Genomic DNA, 16,687 nt, shown 5'->3' on the forward strand with positions numbered 1-16,687 from the left:
GACTTTTATTCAAGCTGATCCTGGATTTAATCTTGTAAATTTGTATTAAATTATTCAGGTAGTTAGTTTGGAAATGTTTCTAATGCCCTTGACAAAAAAAGTGTCTAACTTCAAACTTTAACTTGAAATAATTCTGTTAAAGATGTTCAAGATACCTGAAGCTCAAAATTAAGCCTGATGGATTAACTAATAGCTCAATGTTTCATGCATTGGCCTGTGCTTATAAAAAAAAAGAGAGCGAGAGAGGGGAGATAAAATTCCTAGCTCCTGTCTTGAAAGATAAGTGCACCATCAAAGCCAATTCAACCACGTCAATTTCAGCCTCTCGGTGAAATTCATAGCACGTTCTGAAAGCTAATGCTGTCATAGGAAGCAGGCTCAGGTCTCAGGTAAGAAGGTAAGAAAAAATGTGTTGCCCTCCATAGGCCGATGTCCCAGAGGTAATATGTGTGCAGGAGTGTTAGTGCAACAGCCTGGAAAAGCTGAGACAGTGGGCACGATGAGCACATTGCACAACAGTGGCAGGAAAATGAATTTGGTCAGGATGACTAACTGTCACTCAGTCGAAGGGGAGCTGACAATGAGCGCAGAGAGGCTAATGGACACTCCGAGCTTAGAGGTGACTTCTTCCTGAATGATCCATGAGGTCAGCCGCTTTGATTGATTTGATTTTTATCACAACTGGATTTTAACACCACTCTGGAGGTTTTTCAGACAAACTGAGAGCACAGAGAGTGCAAACGGTAGATCAAAAATAGACAAACGGCAGATATCACCTGTTTTGTCTGCGCACAAAACATAAAAAGAAACACGTTTGTGTGTGATATAATGTCACTTCTGTATGTTTTTTACCATAAAAAACTGCATCTTGTCATTGTAGCTTAGTTAGTTGAGTCGTGCGGGAGCCTTAAACAATGGTGTCACAGTGAGTAATAAAGGGAATGTCACATTATTTTAGAATCCATGTTTCTGTTTCTCAAGGGCAACTGCAATGACAAAGCCTTAGGCACAGTTCTTTTTCTTTTTTTCCCACTTCTGCCTTTTTTCTCTGCGTTAATATGGAGGGCTTGGATGTTTTGCAAATCAGGTTATTTCGCCTGTTCATCGGTTCACTTCATCATTTATCCCACAGTGCAGCACAGCAATTCAACAGCTTAACATTCATGCTCATATATTCAAGGAACCGTACTGAAAATATGAAATTGCAATTTCTCTCAAGTCTAAATTACATTCATAATTGAGTGGCTTGTGACTGATTGTTTGTACTGAAGTCTCGTATAATGTAGCTTTTTTTAAGATTTCATCATTTTCAAAGAACAAAAACAAGTGGAGCGTTTGTTATTTTACTCTAACATCGGGTTCACATATTTCAGTCAACCATCTCACCAAAAAAAATAAATAAAAGAATGAAAACACAAGGCTAGAAATTACATGTCCGTCTTTCTAAAGCCCTCTGTGGAACTGGTGGAAAGCCTCTTATCCTAGCTCAGCCCAGCTCAGCCTCCCTTACAGCCAGTGGCTCCAAAAATGTCTGTCTCTTAATAATTTGGAAATAATAAAAATACAAGAAGAAATTTAAATTGTGCTCTGCAGTGAGTGCTTTGTGCTATGAGAAAACTCCATCAACCAAAGAGAAATTAAACATTAAAGCCAAAGTCTGCTTCTGACAAGGCACCTTTAAATGGGGGCTTTTCTTATCATAACAAGACATTTATTCTTGATGTAAATCAATGAATAAAAACATTGCAAGTCTAAACAAATTTATTTTTTCATTTATCTAAATGCATTAATGGCATACTCAAAAACATTAGGCCTGTCTGTAGAAATAATTTAAGCATTAGACAGCTAGAATCAAGGTTGTTTTCATCCCTCCGTGTCATTTGTCATGTTGTGCATGCTTTTATTTTTCCCGGGTGGACTACTGTAATGCACTTTATGGTGGTATAAGTCAGAGCTTCCTCCACTGACTCCCGGTGCAGAACATTGCTGCTTGAATTATAACCCGGCACCAAAAGATATGAACGTATTACTCCTGTACTAGCTAACTTATGTTGGCTCCCTGTTCTACATTAATTTGAACATTTTACTGCTGACTTTAAAAGCATTAAATGACTTTGCTCCACAGTATAAAGCCATATCTCTGATTTGCTGACTCCTTCAATACCTTTATGTCGCTTAGATTGATGGATGGGGCTCTTCTGGTTATTTCAAGGTCTCTGCTAGTAACCAAGGGTGACCATGCCTTTGCAGACAAAGTCCCCTCGGACAGCTACCCATTGACATCAGACAGGCTACATCTTTAATCACCTTTAAAGATATTATTTAATACATGCATAAAATAGACCAGTAAATATTTAATCTTCCTTCTGGCTGTGGTCAAGTCCTCTTAATAATTACCATGATTAGCCTGTGATTGCTTTTATTTTGGGTGTTACAGTTATTTATTTCCATTTTTTATTACTTAATTGTAGTTAAAGGTTTTACTTAATAACTTGATACACCTGATAGTATAATACAAAGCAATAGAATAACCCCATAAACTATCTAAAAATAGTGGTCTATTATTTATTTAGTTGTATTTTGTCCATCTACTGTATGGTACGCACTGATATTCAGTGACGTCAAAACAGATTGTGTTTCTGTGACCGCTTGGTTTACATCAGCAGCGTTACTGGTTTACATACTGTTTACCAGGGAGGCTCATAAAGGACAGGTGAGCAGATAGTGGACAGAAAACATTTGGACTGATAGATAGCTTGGCCCCAGAGAGCCCTATCATCTGTCATCCACCCTGGGACCTGTCAGTGCAGCCAGCAACAGCTGTCCTACCTCAATTATGAATCATTGGCCATGTCAGGAGACATCAGACTACCTTATCTTCACCAGTGCTACAGTTAATGCCCAGAGGGACTTCTCTCTCAGTGTCGCACACGCATACAGACACACACATGCACGTGCACGCACGTACACACATGCGTGTTCTTCTGGGCTGTAATGAGAGCAGGCTTATTGTAACTCCTGGCTGGAATGTCTGCCTCGGCAGACACATTTGCGGGACTGGGGATTTGGCTGACCAAGCACACTTCTGCACCAACCACAACATTATCAGAGGATGGCATCTAAACATTGTGTTGTTCCATTTTGAGAATTGCGTTCAGAGTAGAAAGAATGCCTCTTTTGCTTAGCCCCCCCACCCCATCTCTCTCCTCTAGCCAGTCTTTTCAATCAAACCACTATAATGAACAGACCATCCTGCAAGGCCATGGGACAATCGACAGGCTTGAACTGCACCCGGAATACAAAAGATGGGAGGGGAGGGCGAATCTCCAAAATGTTTCAAAAGATAACAATATTTGCAGGATTGGATACCTTGAACTTTCTATATTTGCCGTGACCTTTTGTAGAACAGGGAGCTCACAGTGTGCTGCGGTGTTTAACTATATGAATGAACAGTGAGCCGAGGTGAAGATCCATCTTACTGCATCCAAACAGAAAGCAGCTCGGCGGCGGCTTTTAATCTGTAACAATAGCTGGTCTCACACTTAATCTGTATCATGCAATCAGAGCTGGGCACAAATACATCATAAAGTATTTTGATACAAAATACAAATACTTGGTCAAAAAATGTATCAAAATAAAATACAAAAATACTGGTCTAGAAAATGTATCAAGATAAAATACAAGTATTTTGTATTTTGAAAATACAAAAATACACATGAAATAATGCCAGGATTTTCTTTTATTCTTCTTATTATAACAACAAAACATTGCTTGTGAATGGTGGTACTCCATCACCTTAAAGTTATTTCTCAAAAAAAGTACTCTTCAAGCTGAAATTTGTTTGCTTGCACTGAACTATGAGTACAATGACATGTAAAAGTCAGTGTTTCGGTCTGCATTTGAAACTGAGGAGCATACAGCAAATAAAAGTGGAGGTTGCTAAATTGAAATCCAAAGATTAAAAAAAAAATTAAGCTACAAAACAGAAATCACAGACCAGTTAGAGCAGTAAGTGTTCAGTTGTTTTTTCAGGAAAACCAACTTCTCGAGCATTTCAGGTGTCAACGAGCGTCTGTGAGGCCGGTTGACAAGTCCAGCGAAAGAAAACAAACGCTCGACTGGGGCTGATGATGGTAGTGTGGTGTTGAATCTAACAAAGAGACGTTTTATTAAGGATAGGAACCAGGGAAGACAGGTCCTTCCAGGATCTTCCAGGAAGTGCACTATTTGTAGATCATGCAAACTGATACTTCTCGTTGCACATCAAACAATATGGCCAGTGTTCCTGTGTAGCCTAGGCTGCCGATCGCTAGGTAGGCAGGCAACAAAAAAAAACTGACCAAGGTCAAGCTATCCGACAGAGAAAGCTGCATGACTGCCTCGTCATCATCCTCATCCAGGGCCGGTCCTAGCTATGGGCAATGTGGCGGCCGCCCAGGGCGCATTCTCCGTGGGGGGCGCACGAACGCGTGTGCGCCAGGGCGCAAATGTGGCCAGGACCGGCGCGGTCCTCATCACTGCCATATCGTGTTTAATTTACCTTTTGCGAGTCAGGCACGTTTGACCTGTCTGCTCGATATGTGATAAGTTATCCTCTAAGAAAAAAGATCGCTGACCTAAGCAACTTGTTAATCAACCGACCGCATCTATCTACAACTGTGCATATCAAACACACTCACCATTAATGAGTAGGCCCTACTAACAATTAATGTATGCCCTAGCTCGTGCTTATTGTGTAATTTGGTTGACAGTGTTGGGGGGTGTGGGAAGACGGAACCATATATTTTTCACAAAGCATTTCACCTTAGTGTTGTTTCCATGCCTCGAAAAGCCCGCTTGTTGGTACAGTGTCTCTTCGCCATTCACTGCTGTTGTGACTCTCGTAGCGCGGAAACAGCAAGATCCCATTCAAGCCTCAATGGGCGTGTCACGTGATCCAGGCGTACGTCTTGACTCGTGGTGATTGTTTACGTATCCAGTCTCACATTTAGGCTGGTTTAATCAGGCTAGATTGATTGACGCTTATCTTTTACTGATTCAATAATAATAAATAGAAAAGTATTTTTGTATTTTAAATACTCAAATACAGTACCTCAAAGCATTTAAATACAAAATACAAACTACTTCTTAACAAAGTTGTAAAATACAAATTACAAAATACACTAAAGTATTTTAAATACGTATTTTAAATACTTGTATTTGAAATACTGCCCAGCTCTGCATGCAATTAGGGAGTTACTGTCCTCTTTAAAAAAAAACAGAAGTCAGATTTCTCCTGGTGCTTTGTAAGTAAACAATCAGTCAAACAAATTGCACTTTTTTGCACGTGGCGCGTTATCTTTATTCACTCCTTTATTAATTTATCTGTATAGTATACACGGCGTGAGTTGATCGTCCGCAGAGGCTGCCTCGCATTGATAATTTACTGTTGAAAACATCTGGTGGTGCTCTGCGACGAACATTTACACTGACTCACAGGAGCCATTGCTGATGCAGAAATGAGCAATATGTAATCAAAATGATCCCACTATACATGGAAATTAAATGACCCTGCTGCTGGGGGCAATAAATCAACAGCCATTGGACTCACCAGCTGCAGTGTCATCATTACTATGATAAAAACCTACTGGCTTATGCAGCGGAGCACGCTGGTAGCGTACCTCGCCCTGTATCTAAGGCTCACATTTGGATAATCTTGGTGAGCCACATCCAGTTGGTGTATTTGTGCATCTCCTGATAAATCCATACAAAAAAAAAAAGAAGAGCTCCTCCAGTGCTCATTATATTAAAAACGTTATCTTAATTGAACATTCACCTCTACATAAAGGCAGCCAAGGCCATTTGCTATTTGCTGTGCTGTTTAAAACAATGGATCCTTACCGATCAGCAAAAGCTGAATGTTAATGAGAATGTGCCAGAGCCAGTTGCTTGCCCATTGTCACTTAGGATAGTCCTTTTTTATGCTCCGCAGATCACCAAATGCCTCCACCGTACAATGACCATCTTCTCAAACTAGTTTTTTTTTTGTTTTCCTTACAGAAGCTTACAGTAAAACACACATTTAGACCCTCAGCATTTGAAACACTTTCACAAGTGCTTCTTGCTTTTCTGATAAATCTGCCTTACTTACTTGAGTTGCCTCTTGGGCCTTAACATCTCAGTTTATTTGCTGCAGTGTGGATACATTTTTGCATACATTAAAATTCATGCATTGCTGATTACTTCTTTTCTAGAACGCGTCTTCATCTCTCCCATCCTCGTCATGACACTGAAAGAGTTGGAGAGAACATAGCCTTCTGCCAGACAGAGTCTTCTCCCTTCATGACAGCTAGCTGGGTGGAAGAGCAATTAGTGTCACCTGAAAGCGTTCCCCTCGGGATGGCTAGGCCCCATGAAAACTCATCTCAGCAAAGCCCTGACACCCTAAAAAGCTCATCAAGATCAAACTGGGTTTCTTTATGTCCCGTCTTACTTCCCCAAGGCACAACATGATGAAGGCTTCCTTCTGCCTCATCTCAGGTTGATTAAAGGCAGCAAGCCCTTCTTGGCCTTCATTACTCAGCTGGGCTTAGTTTCTCTGGGACAGATCTGCTATGTGTTGTCAGTTGTGCTGCTGGGGACCACCATCACAGGATAGCCCAAACACGTGCCTCACCTTGGTAAAAACACCCATTTTAGTATGTCAGAGGTGAGAAGAAAGGATTACAGGCGTCATTGTATTTTAAAGGAGAACTGCTGGCTTTACAAAAGTGCTTCCTCTTGGTGGATATTTCATAACGCTTTCTTGTGGCCATTTAATTTGATGGGAGCACAAGCAGAGTCACTGAACACCGACAAAACAAATTTAATTCCCTCCTTCATCAGCCACACTCGACCAGGGTCAATGCCATGTGCATTTTGCTTCTTTTGTAAGGAATACTAGAATTAAAATGAGAGCGCAAGGATCAATACGGCAATTCACCCAGCACTGAGAGGAGACTGTGTGTCAAGTGTTGGTGCTGCTTATTAACATGACTATTGATTGGAGTCAGAGGAGCGTGGTCGCAGAGGCAGCATCAAATACCAATCGTTAACCCTCGAGTCGGGGTTAGCTATAAACATTTGGCATGCTCCGTAACATCTCAATCCTTAAGGGGGCACTTCACTGATGATCAACTTTGACAGTATTTATCCCAAACTGAGGTCTAACTCATTAGCACATACAGCCACGAGCTCATTAGACGCTTTCTTTTTATGGTTTTATTTTTGCTTTGTTTGGAATTGTCTAAAACAATGTTCACTCATTTGAGGATGAAAAACTTGGAAGCTGTAATTTTCTCCACTGAGACTAAAGGCCTTTGTTTCATATTTACAAGCTTTAATTAACGAAATAAACAGAGAAAGTTTTCTGTTCTCTTTCACTTGCTTCACAGTTTTTTAATTCAAGACTCATCACAGTGGCTTAGCTGTTTCTAATTTTGTAATCTACAGTCGTTGTTACAATATTATGCTTCCTTAGTATTTAAATCCTGCTTTAAAGGTCCAGCGTATAAGATTTAAAGGAATTTATTTACAGAATGTGGCAGAAAATTGAATGTGATATGCATGATTATTTCTTTTATTAGTGTATAATCAGCTCAAAATAAGAATCATTATGTTTTTGAATGCGCCTTACAGATTTCCACAGAGTCTGCCATGTTTCTATGCCATGTTTTCTAGCCCAGAATCTAGACAGGGCTTTTAATATCTGAATGCATTTCATTGCCACAGCATTATCTCTTTCATGCTATGAAGGAGAGGGTGAAGCGAGGAGGTTGCAATTAGCAACTAAACCACTAGATGCCACTAAATCCTGCACACTGGTAACATTTTACCGTCACTTATTTCACTTTACATAATGTGGAGAATAAAAGGTAAAAATATTTTAATGAGAATTTGAGAAAAAGCAATTATATCGAGCGAAGCTAGAGTTTTTAATTAATTCCCGTGTTCTGCTAATTTATCGCCGCTTCACCACAAGAACTGCTTTTGTTTTTCAGCCAGGGTAGAGGAACTAGAGGAAAACTGATAAAGAAGAGCAGGGTGGAATTTTTATATTATTTTATGGGAAAAGAGGAAGAGAGTTGTGAGACAGGTGGGGAAAAGAAAAAAAAGGAGTTATACAGTATTGACCTCATCCTCCCTCACCATCTCCTTGAATGATGCGGCTTTAAAGCTGTCAGAAAATGGAAGCGCTCCCCCAATCAGCCTTTTGAAGCAGTGGGAGAAATTGGCCACGTCTGGGCTCCTAACCCCTGAAATGTATCAACCTCTCTCAGTCGTCCCCACACAATAGTATTCTCTTTTAGTGAGAGTGCAGAGATGTGGCCACCATGAAACAGAGCTGGGACAGCCTGTTCAGAGCCTCACATGGTAACTCCTTAAGACTCAGGCAGGTAGATCAGCGTGCAGAGGAGTCGGGGAAATCAGAGCGGGACAGATGGCCTGGAAAGAGCTGATAGCTAGCTAACCCACTGGATTTATTTAATCAAATAAAAAGAGCTCCAAAACAGATTTTAAGCACTTTAATGCCACAGCCCAGTTCTGGAGAACCTCCATCTGTCCTCTACTTAAACCTTATTGCCGTAGTGATTGCAGAGGAGGAGACAGATATAGAGGACAGAAATAAGATGTGCTTAAGATATCGCCAATTTACTGGTTAAAAACCTTCATTTAAATCTGTGTATGCTGTGCACAGTGAAGAGAGGCTAGGCAGACTCACAAACAACTGCAAGACTGACATCCCATCAGTGCCAATTCATAGGTAAATTGAGTGACGCGGCTGTTTTTATATATAGTGTAGCATACAAACTACAGTAAATATATATAAACAGTATATATCTTTATTAATAAGAATACATCACACCCAGAGCAACTTAACTAGATGTAAGATTGATTTATTTAACCTGCAAACAGTATATTTCAGAGACATGAAGACTGAATAAACTAAACCCTGAGGAAAGGCCTTCCTCCATATTACATGAATGCTTTCTGGATATTCATCATTAACTTGATATCAAACTTGATATAGAAAATGTCAGACAAAAATCCTAAAACTCATGACTGATTATTTGCACTCTACCTGTTCAAACGTCCTGCAAATATCTTACATATTGAACTATTAAATGTACGCCACACTTAAGTATTTAAGTGCAACACATTTTTCTGAAATATACTTTCAGTGTTTATTACACCACACTTATCTTTGCGTTGAAAGCTGTTGTTACATCAGCCTCCTAATATTTCTGCAATTATTCTGCAAATAAATTGTAATGCAGCCAGAATCACCAGATGGGGCAATGCATTATATGCCGTTGGCTGTGGCAGAGAGGTTGAACAGTCAGGCTGAGGGCAGTAAATTCTCCTGATACATTTTTCATCCTCCCTCTCTTGCACGCTGCCAAACTGCTGAAAGGAGTATTGACTAAACACAGAAAAGGTCTGATCTTGCTTATTTATTCCCCCCTCCCCAATTGCTCTGTTTTTTGAATGCTGTTGGAAATCAAAGAGGTCTGAGTGCTAGGAAATGACACTGTGCCTATTTATATATATATTATGCTTTAGTGAATCCTAGGAACACATCAACATAAATATATATTATACAGTAACCTCATCTGTCCTTCAGAGTTTTTCTTTCCTTTCACCTGATTCTCTTTCTTTGCCCTTGCCAACTGTTAGTCTGTCTGCTATAATGATGACTCTCTTCCATAACGGAGGCTCGCTGCCAAAACAAGAACATGCACTTCAACCATAATGTCCCTCCTACAGCTCATCTGCTCTGAAGTGTGGAGCATAAGCATTTTCCCTATGTTAATGTTCAGTTGCCAATGAATGGCAAAAAAATCCAGCTGATCAAAATGAATACTGACAAATACAAAAACAAATCAACAAATTCAACTTAGTTGCAGTTTGTTTCAGCATCAGCATTCACATTAGTAGATTGTATGTTGCTATCTGTTGTTAGTCACATGTTTTTTTACGCTATACTATACTGGATTCACATGTCTGGACACAAATTTCACGAAAGAACAACATAAAAATGCCCCTTATGTTACCATTTGCCTTTTGTTCATTACTAGCTGTCCTGAGGGGATGCAGGGATGTGCTGAAAAATGACAGCTGCATGTCAGCATTATCTTTCCTTTTGCACCATTTCAAATCCATTCTTTCCAAATGCAAGATGACTAGTGTTATGTATCACAGTCTTAAGATGTTTACCTGTCTGTCTCTCTTGCTGGGGCAATAATCAGTATGGCAAAGACAAAAGGCACACGTAATGGTTGTTGCATTTCACTCTTAGGTTCATGTCATGTGTCCCGTCACACTGTACTGTCCTCTAATCTCCAAAAACAGGATTAGAATGGGTCGCTGACTAAAATGCCGTGAGGATATAGCACAGAGGATATCAGCCAGAATGCAGCAGCTCATACGCAACTCTGAATCTATATAAAGGTGATGTAATTGCAGCTGCGATGCTCGAACTTTTAGGTTTGGATACGTGGTTTATACATGTGTGTGTGTGTGTGCTCACATGTATTAGATAAATCCCCACAAATAGGTAAATTCCATGGAAGGGCTAAATGCTGTGTCCATCTCTTCTTGCTTGCTTTGGGAATTAAGCGCAGGTGAGTGAGGTTGTAAATTGCCGAGAACTAAGATGTGTAAGAAATATGCAAATTGTAGGGTTAAAAATGTTCCTGCTTGCATCACATTTTCTGTGCACACTGTCTACTTTCTGGTCTCATTTATTCCTTGAAAAGCCTTGAAAGCCTCTAGGTAAAGGGGCTTCATATAGCTTATTGCTGATGAGAAGCTACGACACAAACTCGACTTTAATTTCTATCCTTCCTTCTTCGGTAAGTTGATGTCTTTGCTGGGAACAGAGACTGTGGCTCCTCGTTCTATTCAGTCATGCCAAGCAGTTTTCTGTATAGTTTGCCATCAGATCAATATCAGTTTAGCTGTAGGAGGGAGAGAGACTGTGGCTTCATCTGTTCATATGTTGGTGCTGAAACACATGGCTTCCTCCTGTTTCTTTATCTGGCCTGGTGATGATAAAATGTCTTTGCTTTCACCAAAGAAATTTTCAGCCGAATGCACTGGAGAAGCAACAGAAGTTGAGAGCTGATATATCAAATATGAAATGAAATGTGGTGAAATGCATATGTGTGTGTGTGTGTGTGTGTGTGCAGGTAAGCCTGCCTGTGCGTATAGGAGGTTCAAGATTTACTTAAGTTACCCAGAGGAAGCTTTCAGAGACAAACACTCTCAAACATATACTCTGTCAAGACTTATCTTAGCCCTCCAGAGGCGGCAAGACAAAGCTCACACATTTTAAAGTCTCCAGTGGTAAATGAGGCGTTTGAGGAATTTCAAATGCCAAGGAACACACACACTGACAGTTAATTTTTATAACCTTTTGTAAAAAGACTTACCAAGCAAACATTCCGCCTGAGACAGACCCCATCACTTGTGGCCCTATCCACCCACTCACCCGGGCAATTTGCTGCCTGTCTATCTCCATCAGCCCACACAAGACCAGCCAAGACTGTAACACTGAAGATTAAACTTGTACTGTATATATGTCCATGCTCTTTATTAATATTTTTGCAATGTAATTTTAAAGAACCAAACAGTTTTTCTTTAAATAGCTATAATCAATATGTTTATGCGAATTGGGTCATGACAAATCTGCACCACATTCTGCAGTTCTGGGCTTTATAGTGTATTTCAGCTGATTGTTTTTGGGTTTATGGCTTTTGGTTCAATAACAAAACTCTCATCAGTGTCATTTCCAAGTGCAGGCAGCAATTTTCATTGAAAAAAACTCTGATAAGCTAATGTATGCTACCTGCCCAGCATCAAACAGCAAGTTACCAGCTACTGTAGCTGAGAGAAAGAAACAGATGGGTTGGTGGAGACCAACATGTACACAGAATATTTTCAGAATAAATGCAGGTTTTCAGATGCAGTTCATAACTTTATCAGAAGTTCTATATTGTAACTTAAAAACTGCAGCAAAGTGCATGAACATGTTTTAGGCTTTAGCACTGACCTGAACCTCAATGCCATATCCCAGGTAGACGGTAACCAAGTAGTTACATTCCACTCCAGAGTCAAGTTGCTGCAGGATTTCGATGTTAGCCTCAGGGTCAGTGAAATTCAGACTGCATGGCTCTGTGGGAGAGAGTAAAAAGACAAGTGATTCCTTTTTCCCCGGACCACTGATCTTTCTGACAGCCCACCTGTGCCTCCATGGCCTTGTAACCCTTTAACTAACTCTGCAGATTTCTTCTCCGACACCTCTCATCTAGGCTTTCAACCCTCTCTGGCCAGTGGAAAGGACAGGCAGGACACATCAGGGAAAATCAGATTGCCTTTGACACATGACCAACTCTGTTATCCCTGGTGGAGAAATGAATCCAGTGTATAGCATTCTAAATGAACAGCAGTGATGTTGATGAGCTGATGCTTAATTTTCCTGGCCTCTGGGATGTGAAATCTTTGGGGGAATGTTGTTGAAATTATTTCCCAAAGTTGTTATGCTCAGTACGTCAATGAAAGTCAGAGAAAATGTGAAAGTGCCTACCTGTTTGCATGGTGGTGGTTGTGGTAACGGTTGTGGATGTCGTGGTCATACCTTCTCGAAATACTGAAGTTGGGTTGCGTAGCGGATGATCTGGGCTGGTTTTGTTTTTCCCTGTTGTGTCTCTAGCTTCCTCTTTCTCCATCCTCATTGAGGAAGGTCCGGGAGTAGCCTCTGCAGGAAAAGCGCTGAAACTTTGTGATTGACTTCTCTGTGAGGAAGCCACCGGGTCATTTTCAATTAAAGAACCTCTATTGTTTGGGGTCACTTGAGTGGTGAAGGAGTCTGTTGTTGGTTCTACCTTGTCTTCTCCCCTGGTCTTCTCCTTAGGGAGCTTCTTTTGGGGAAGAGACATGGGTGGTCTTGGTGTTGTGGGAAAAAATGTAGTCAGCGGGGAGGTGGCAGCTGCAGTGGCAGTAGTGGCAATGTCTGAGAAGGCTGGGGCATCCTCATGGGGCACAAGTTGAGTGATAGGGTGCCCTGCATCTAAGGCAGACACAGAGCCCGGCATGGTGGAATATGCAGCCACAGAGCCATCCCTTCTAAAAAAGTGCTCATCCCCTTGGAAGTCCCTTGTAAGTAGGTGTTCATGAAGCAGCAGGCCCTTAAAGACAGGCTGGTGGTTGGGGATATTCACTGGTGAGACAGTGGTGACAGTGTGGACTTCACTCTCTCTGTCCAGTGTTGATGAGTCCCTGTCTGGGTCCAATGTCCTCTTGGTGATGCTGTTGATTTCCTTTGGACCTAAGAGTAAAATAATAATACTTGTGTTAAGCAATTTTGTTTTACAGACCAGTAAGCTACAAAAGGAACATACTGTACACAAGAACAGTACGTCTTCTTGACAGTTTCATTATAAAATCATCAAGACTGCCAGCCTATAATCTACCAAAATTATGCCTAATGAGGTGAGAGGCTGTCCTCTTGTATAATTCTTCCACACATATTTTGTTGCTATTTAAATCAGTTCATTATGCATGTGCGTGTGTGTGTGCGTGTGCATGTGCGTGTGTGTGTGTGTGGCTTTGGGGGGAGGGGTAGTGGTATAGGAAGTACAATGCCTTTGCTATCCATAGAAGCTTTAATAATAGCAAAACAGTGTATTGGACTGACATATGTAGGTCACACATAACATAACGTGTGTTTCATGTATGACGTGATTCTGTTGTAAGAACACAGTTCATTTTCAAGTGTATCTTCTGTGCCTAATTGAGATGTCTTCTTTTAGGACTTTTACATGTTGTTCATTGAACTACATGCAGCGAGATGAGCCGCATATGGACTACACGAACATCTTTTTGAGGTCCCTGTGGCCGATTAATACTGACAGTGGTGAGTAGCAGCTTGCATAAAGTCAGTTTATTATCAAAGATGAATTCCACGCTCACACCCGCAGGCAGTGAAACTTCAGAGCAGAGAAACACGGAGCAGAAATAGTCTAGCAACTTGTAGGATAAAAAAGGTTTTAAAAACACATATTTTTCTAAGACATGTCTCTGTAGGCTATTCTTATTCCCTTTTCCTTTTTTTCCAACCTATCACACACACTACTCAAACACAATGCAGGCATTGTTAAATGTCCCACGCGAAAAGCACTCAGCAAGCGAATAAATCAGTAAACCACAAAAAAAAAAAAAAAAAAAAAAAAAAATCGAAATTAATGGATGAACCTGTTAGTGTCATCTGCAAAACCACTCATATATCCAGATTTAGAAGATACACTGGAGTGAACTTAATCAAATAATCAACAGAAACAGTGATTTTAATCAAAGGATCAAATTAGACAGGAAAAATACGTAGAGAAAGAGTATTTACTCTTATATTAAATGATTCGACTTTCCTACACTCTTACTGATTATCATTATCACCAAACATGGAGCATGTACATGACATTTAACAGTGTAAAATCCAAAACAAAAGATGTTCTCTGCTGTGACTTTGCCATTTTGGCAATGACACTGCTAATCCATTTAAAACACAGACTGAGCTCCCGTTTTAATGAAACAGTCACATAAACACAGTTATAGTGTAGTACCAGCAAGCAGATGCAAGCGTTTAATAATTGATTAAACAATAACTTTCAAAAAAAACAAGACCACCGGTGTGAAGTTAGCAACATAAAACCTGATTTATCAAATTAAAGACTGGGAAGATTAAAGCTCCACATGTTGCCTGCACCTGTCTTTGTGACACCTGTCTTATAAGGCTTAATCATTTTGATACAGTGAAGTGTTTAATAAAAATCTGGTTGTAACTATAGCGCCTTCCTCACCTACGGAAGGTGATAAACCTGATATATAGGAACATTCCAGCCTGATATAATCTAATGCGCTTTATCTACTCACCTCTGTTTAATTCAACATTAGCATATTTTTAAAAAAAGGATACATCAGCCAGTCGGTCGTTTGTCTAGCCGGATAATTGCAAATGTGTGTCCACATTTATTCCATTGTCTGCTGCATTTTAAATTGATTGTTTGGGAGAATCTTGATAAATAGATGGTTCCCACTACTGCAAATCCTCCAGACTGTGTAAACACCAGCAAAGATGTATGTCTTTGTATGTCCTCGGTGGCTTTGACAGGATAGTTACCGTGAAATGATCAAACGTCCTCCAGCTGGATGCTAGTTGGACATGCTCGGATGACAACAAAGATTTTTGCCTCATTTAGGAGCCTTTATGTTTTGGTTTCCTCCGCGGGTTTTGAAATTCAAGTGCTCACTTGCGGCTCTAATGTGTTGTGCATTGGCAGGATTTCTTTCTGTCTTGTTAGGATAGAGAGTGTTTCTTTGGGTACTGCTGGACATAAAAATAAAACATCTATGGCAATCATCATCCATTTAGAACTGAGGAGGTGAGCTGACTAGAAATAGCACAGCTGACTGTGAATTCTTGCCTTACTTTAGGCATCAATGCAATCTCTATCTTTCTTTTCTGTACTTCACCTTAATACACTATACATTGTTCGTCTGTGCAGCTGTATAACCAACTGCAGATATATAACACACTAAATATAATTAATTACCCAAAGCTGGCATCTTAAACAATTCTATGTGTTTTTATATATGCCATGAACAACAAAAGATACTTATTAAATGGCGAGGGAGTTAAAATAATCCTCTTATTTGTCTTTGTACATGTGTCTACATGAAACAATGGCATGTGCTTTGACACCTTAATTAGCTTGCATTCAGGATGACAGCTTGTCTTCATGAGGGATGCCAGCGCACTTTTCATGCTCGCAGATGAGAGGATGTTGTTGACACAGGCAGCAGAACGAGTGAGATATTCCCATGTTGAGCGTTTTCTGATGTTTGCGCCTGTGTTAAATGTCTGATAAAATACAGGAGCGTGTCATGACTGAAACAACATGATATATTCTCAAATGTATTTCACGCTGAGTTGACTTGACTTTCCCTCGAAATTCTATGTCGGATTTCCCGAAAATCCCTTTGGTTGACAGTTCATAGAGTTCCACAGCCAGCCGAGTGTCTATACCTGTTTAATCCCCATGTGATGACTTCTTAACATCTGAATAAATTAGAAAGTTTTATTATTCCACAATTGACTGGCTCATTTTGGGTATATCGATTACAAGCACTACTAGTTGCTTTTTCTTCCTCCCTGAAATAGATCCTTAAAACCGCTTGCCAGGAGGCAAACGCTCACCTCGAGAAAACTGACTTTGTCTTTATTGATTCTTTAAGGATCCCCATAACGAGAAACATACATTTGACTTTTCATAAATGAGAAATTTTGTCTGAATAAATGTGAAAATTAACCGTGCCGAGTGACAATCTCTTCTTTGCTCATAAAACTTTGAAAGTAGTCGTAAGCCATTGTTAACATTTAGCTGATGCTGAGTAGTTTTACTACCATCCAGCTTATTAAAGTTTGATCAGGCTATTCAAGAGGAAGAGTAAACAATTTTGTTACAAGACCTCTCCCAGGCTGACAGAATTGACACATGGTTTTACGTTTTACTGGCGGATGCGACGACACATTTATCTTTCTCGGCGACAGAGGCAATTCAAAGACCTTTTGATGTTCCAAGATGGAGGAGAAACATTTCCTTGTAGCCTT

The 16,687-nt window shown here is 40.2% G+C and overlaps 1 protein-coding gene across 5 annotated transcripts in view; it reads right to left on the reverse strand.

Annotated features, from left to right (window-relative positions):
- Positions 1-16,687, reverse strand: part of sez6a (seizure related 6 homolog a) — an 85,792-nt gene that overhangs the window by 26,904 nt on the left and 42,201 nt on the right. For 3 of the 5 annotated variants that reach the window (XM_010750430.3, XM_019271869.2, XM_027273810.1), the window contains exons 2-3: positions 12,608-13,348; positions 12,074-12,195 (exon numbers count right to left, since the gene is read on the reverse strand). In XM_010750430.3, coding sequence (XP_010748732.3) covers positions 12,074-12,195; positions 12,608-13,348 — 863 coding nt within the window. Of the gene's footprint in view, positions 1-4,803; positions 4,944-12,073; positions 12,196-12,607; positions 13,349-16,687 lie in introns of those variants that run through there. The other 2 variants (XM_027273809.1, XM_027273811.1) reach the window with 2 other exon arrangements.

This window comes from Larimichthys crocea, chromosome XXII (assembly GCF_000972845.2).
Source record: "Larimichthys crocea isolate SSNF chromosome XXII, L_crocea_2.0, whole genome shotgun sequence".
Classification (NCBI taxonomy): domain Eukaryota; kingdom Metazoa; phylum Chordata; class Actinopteri; family Sciaenidae; genus Larimichthys; species Larimichthys crocea.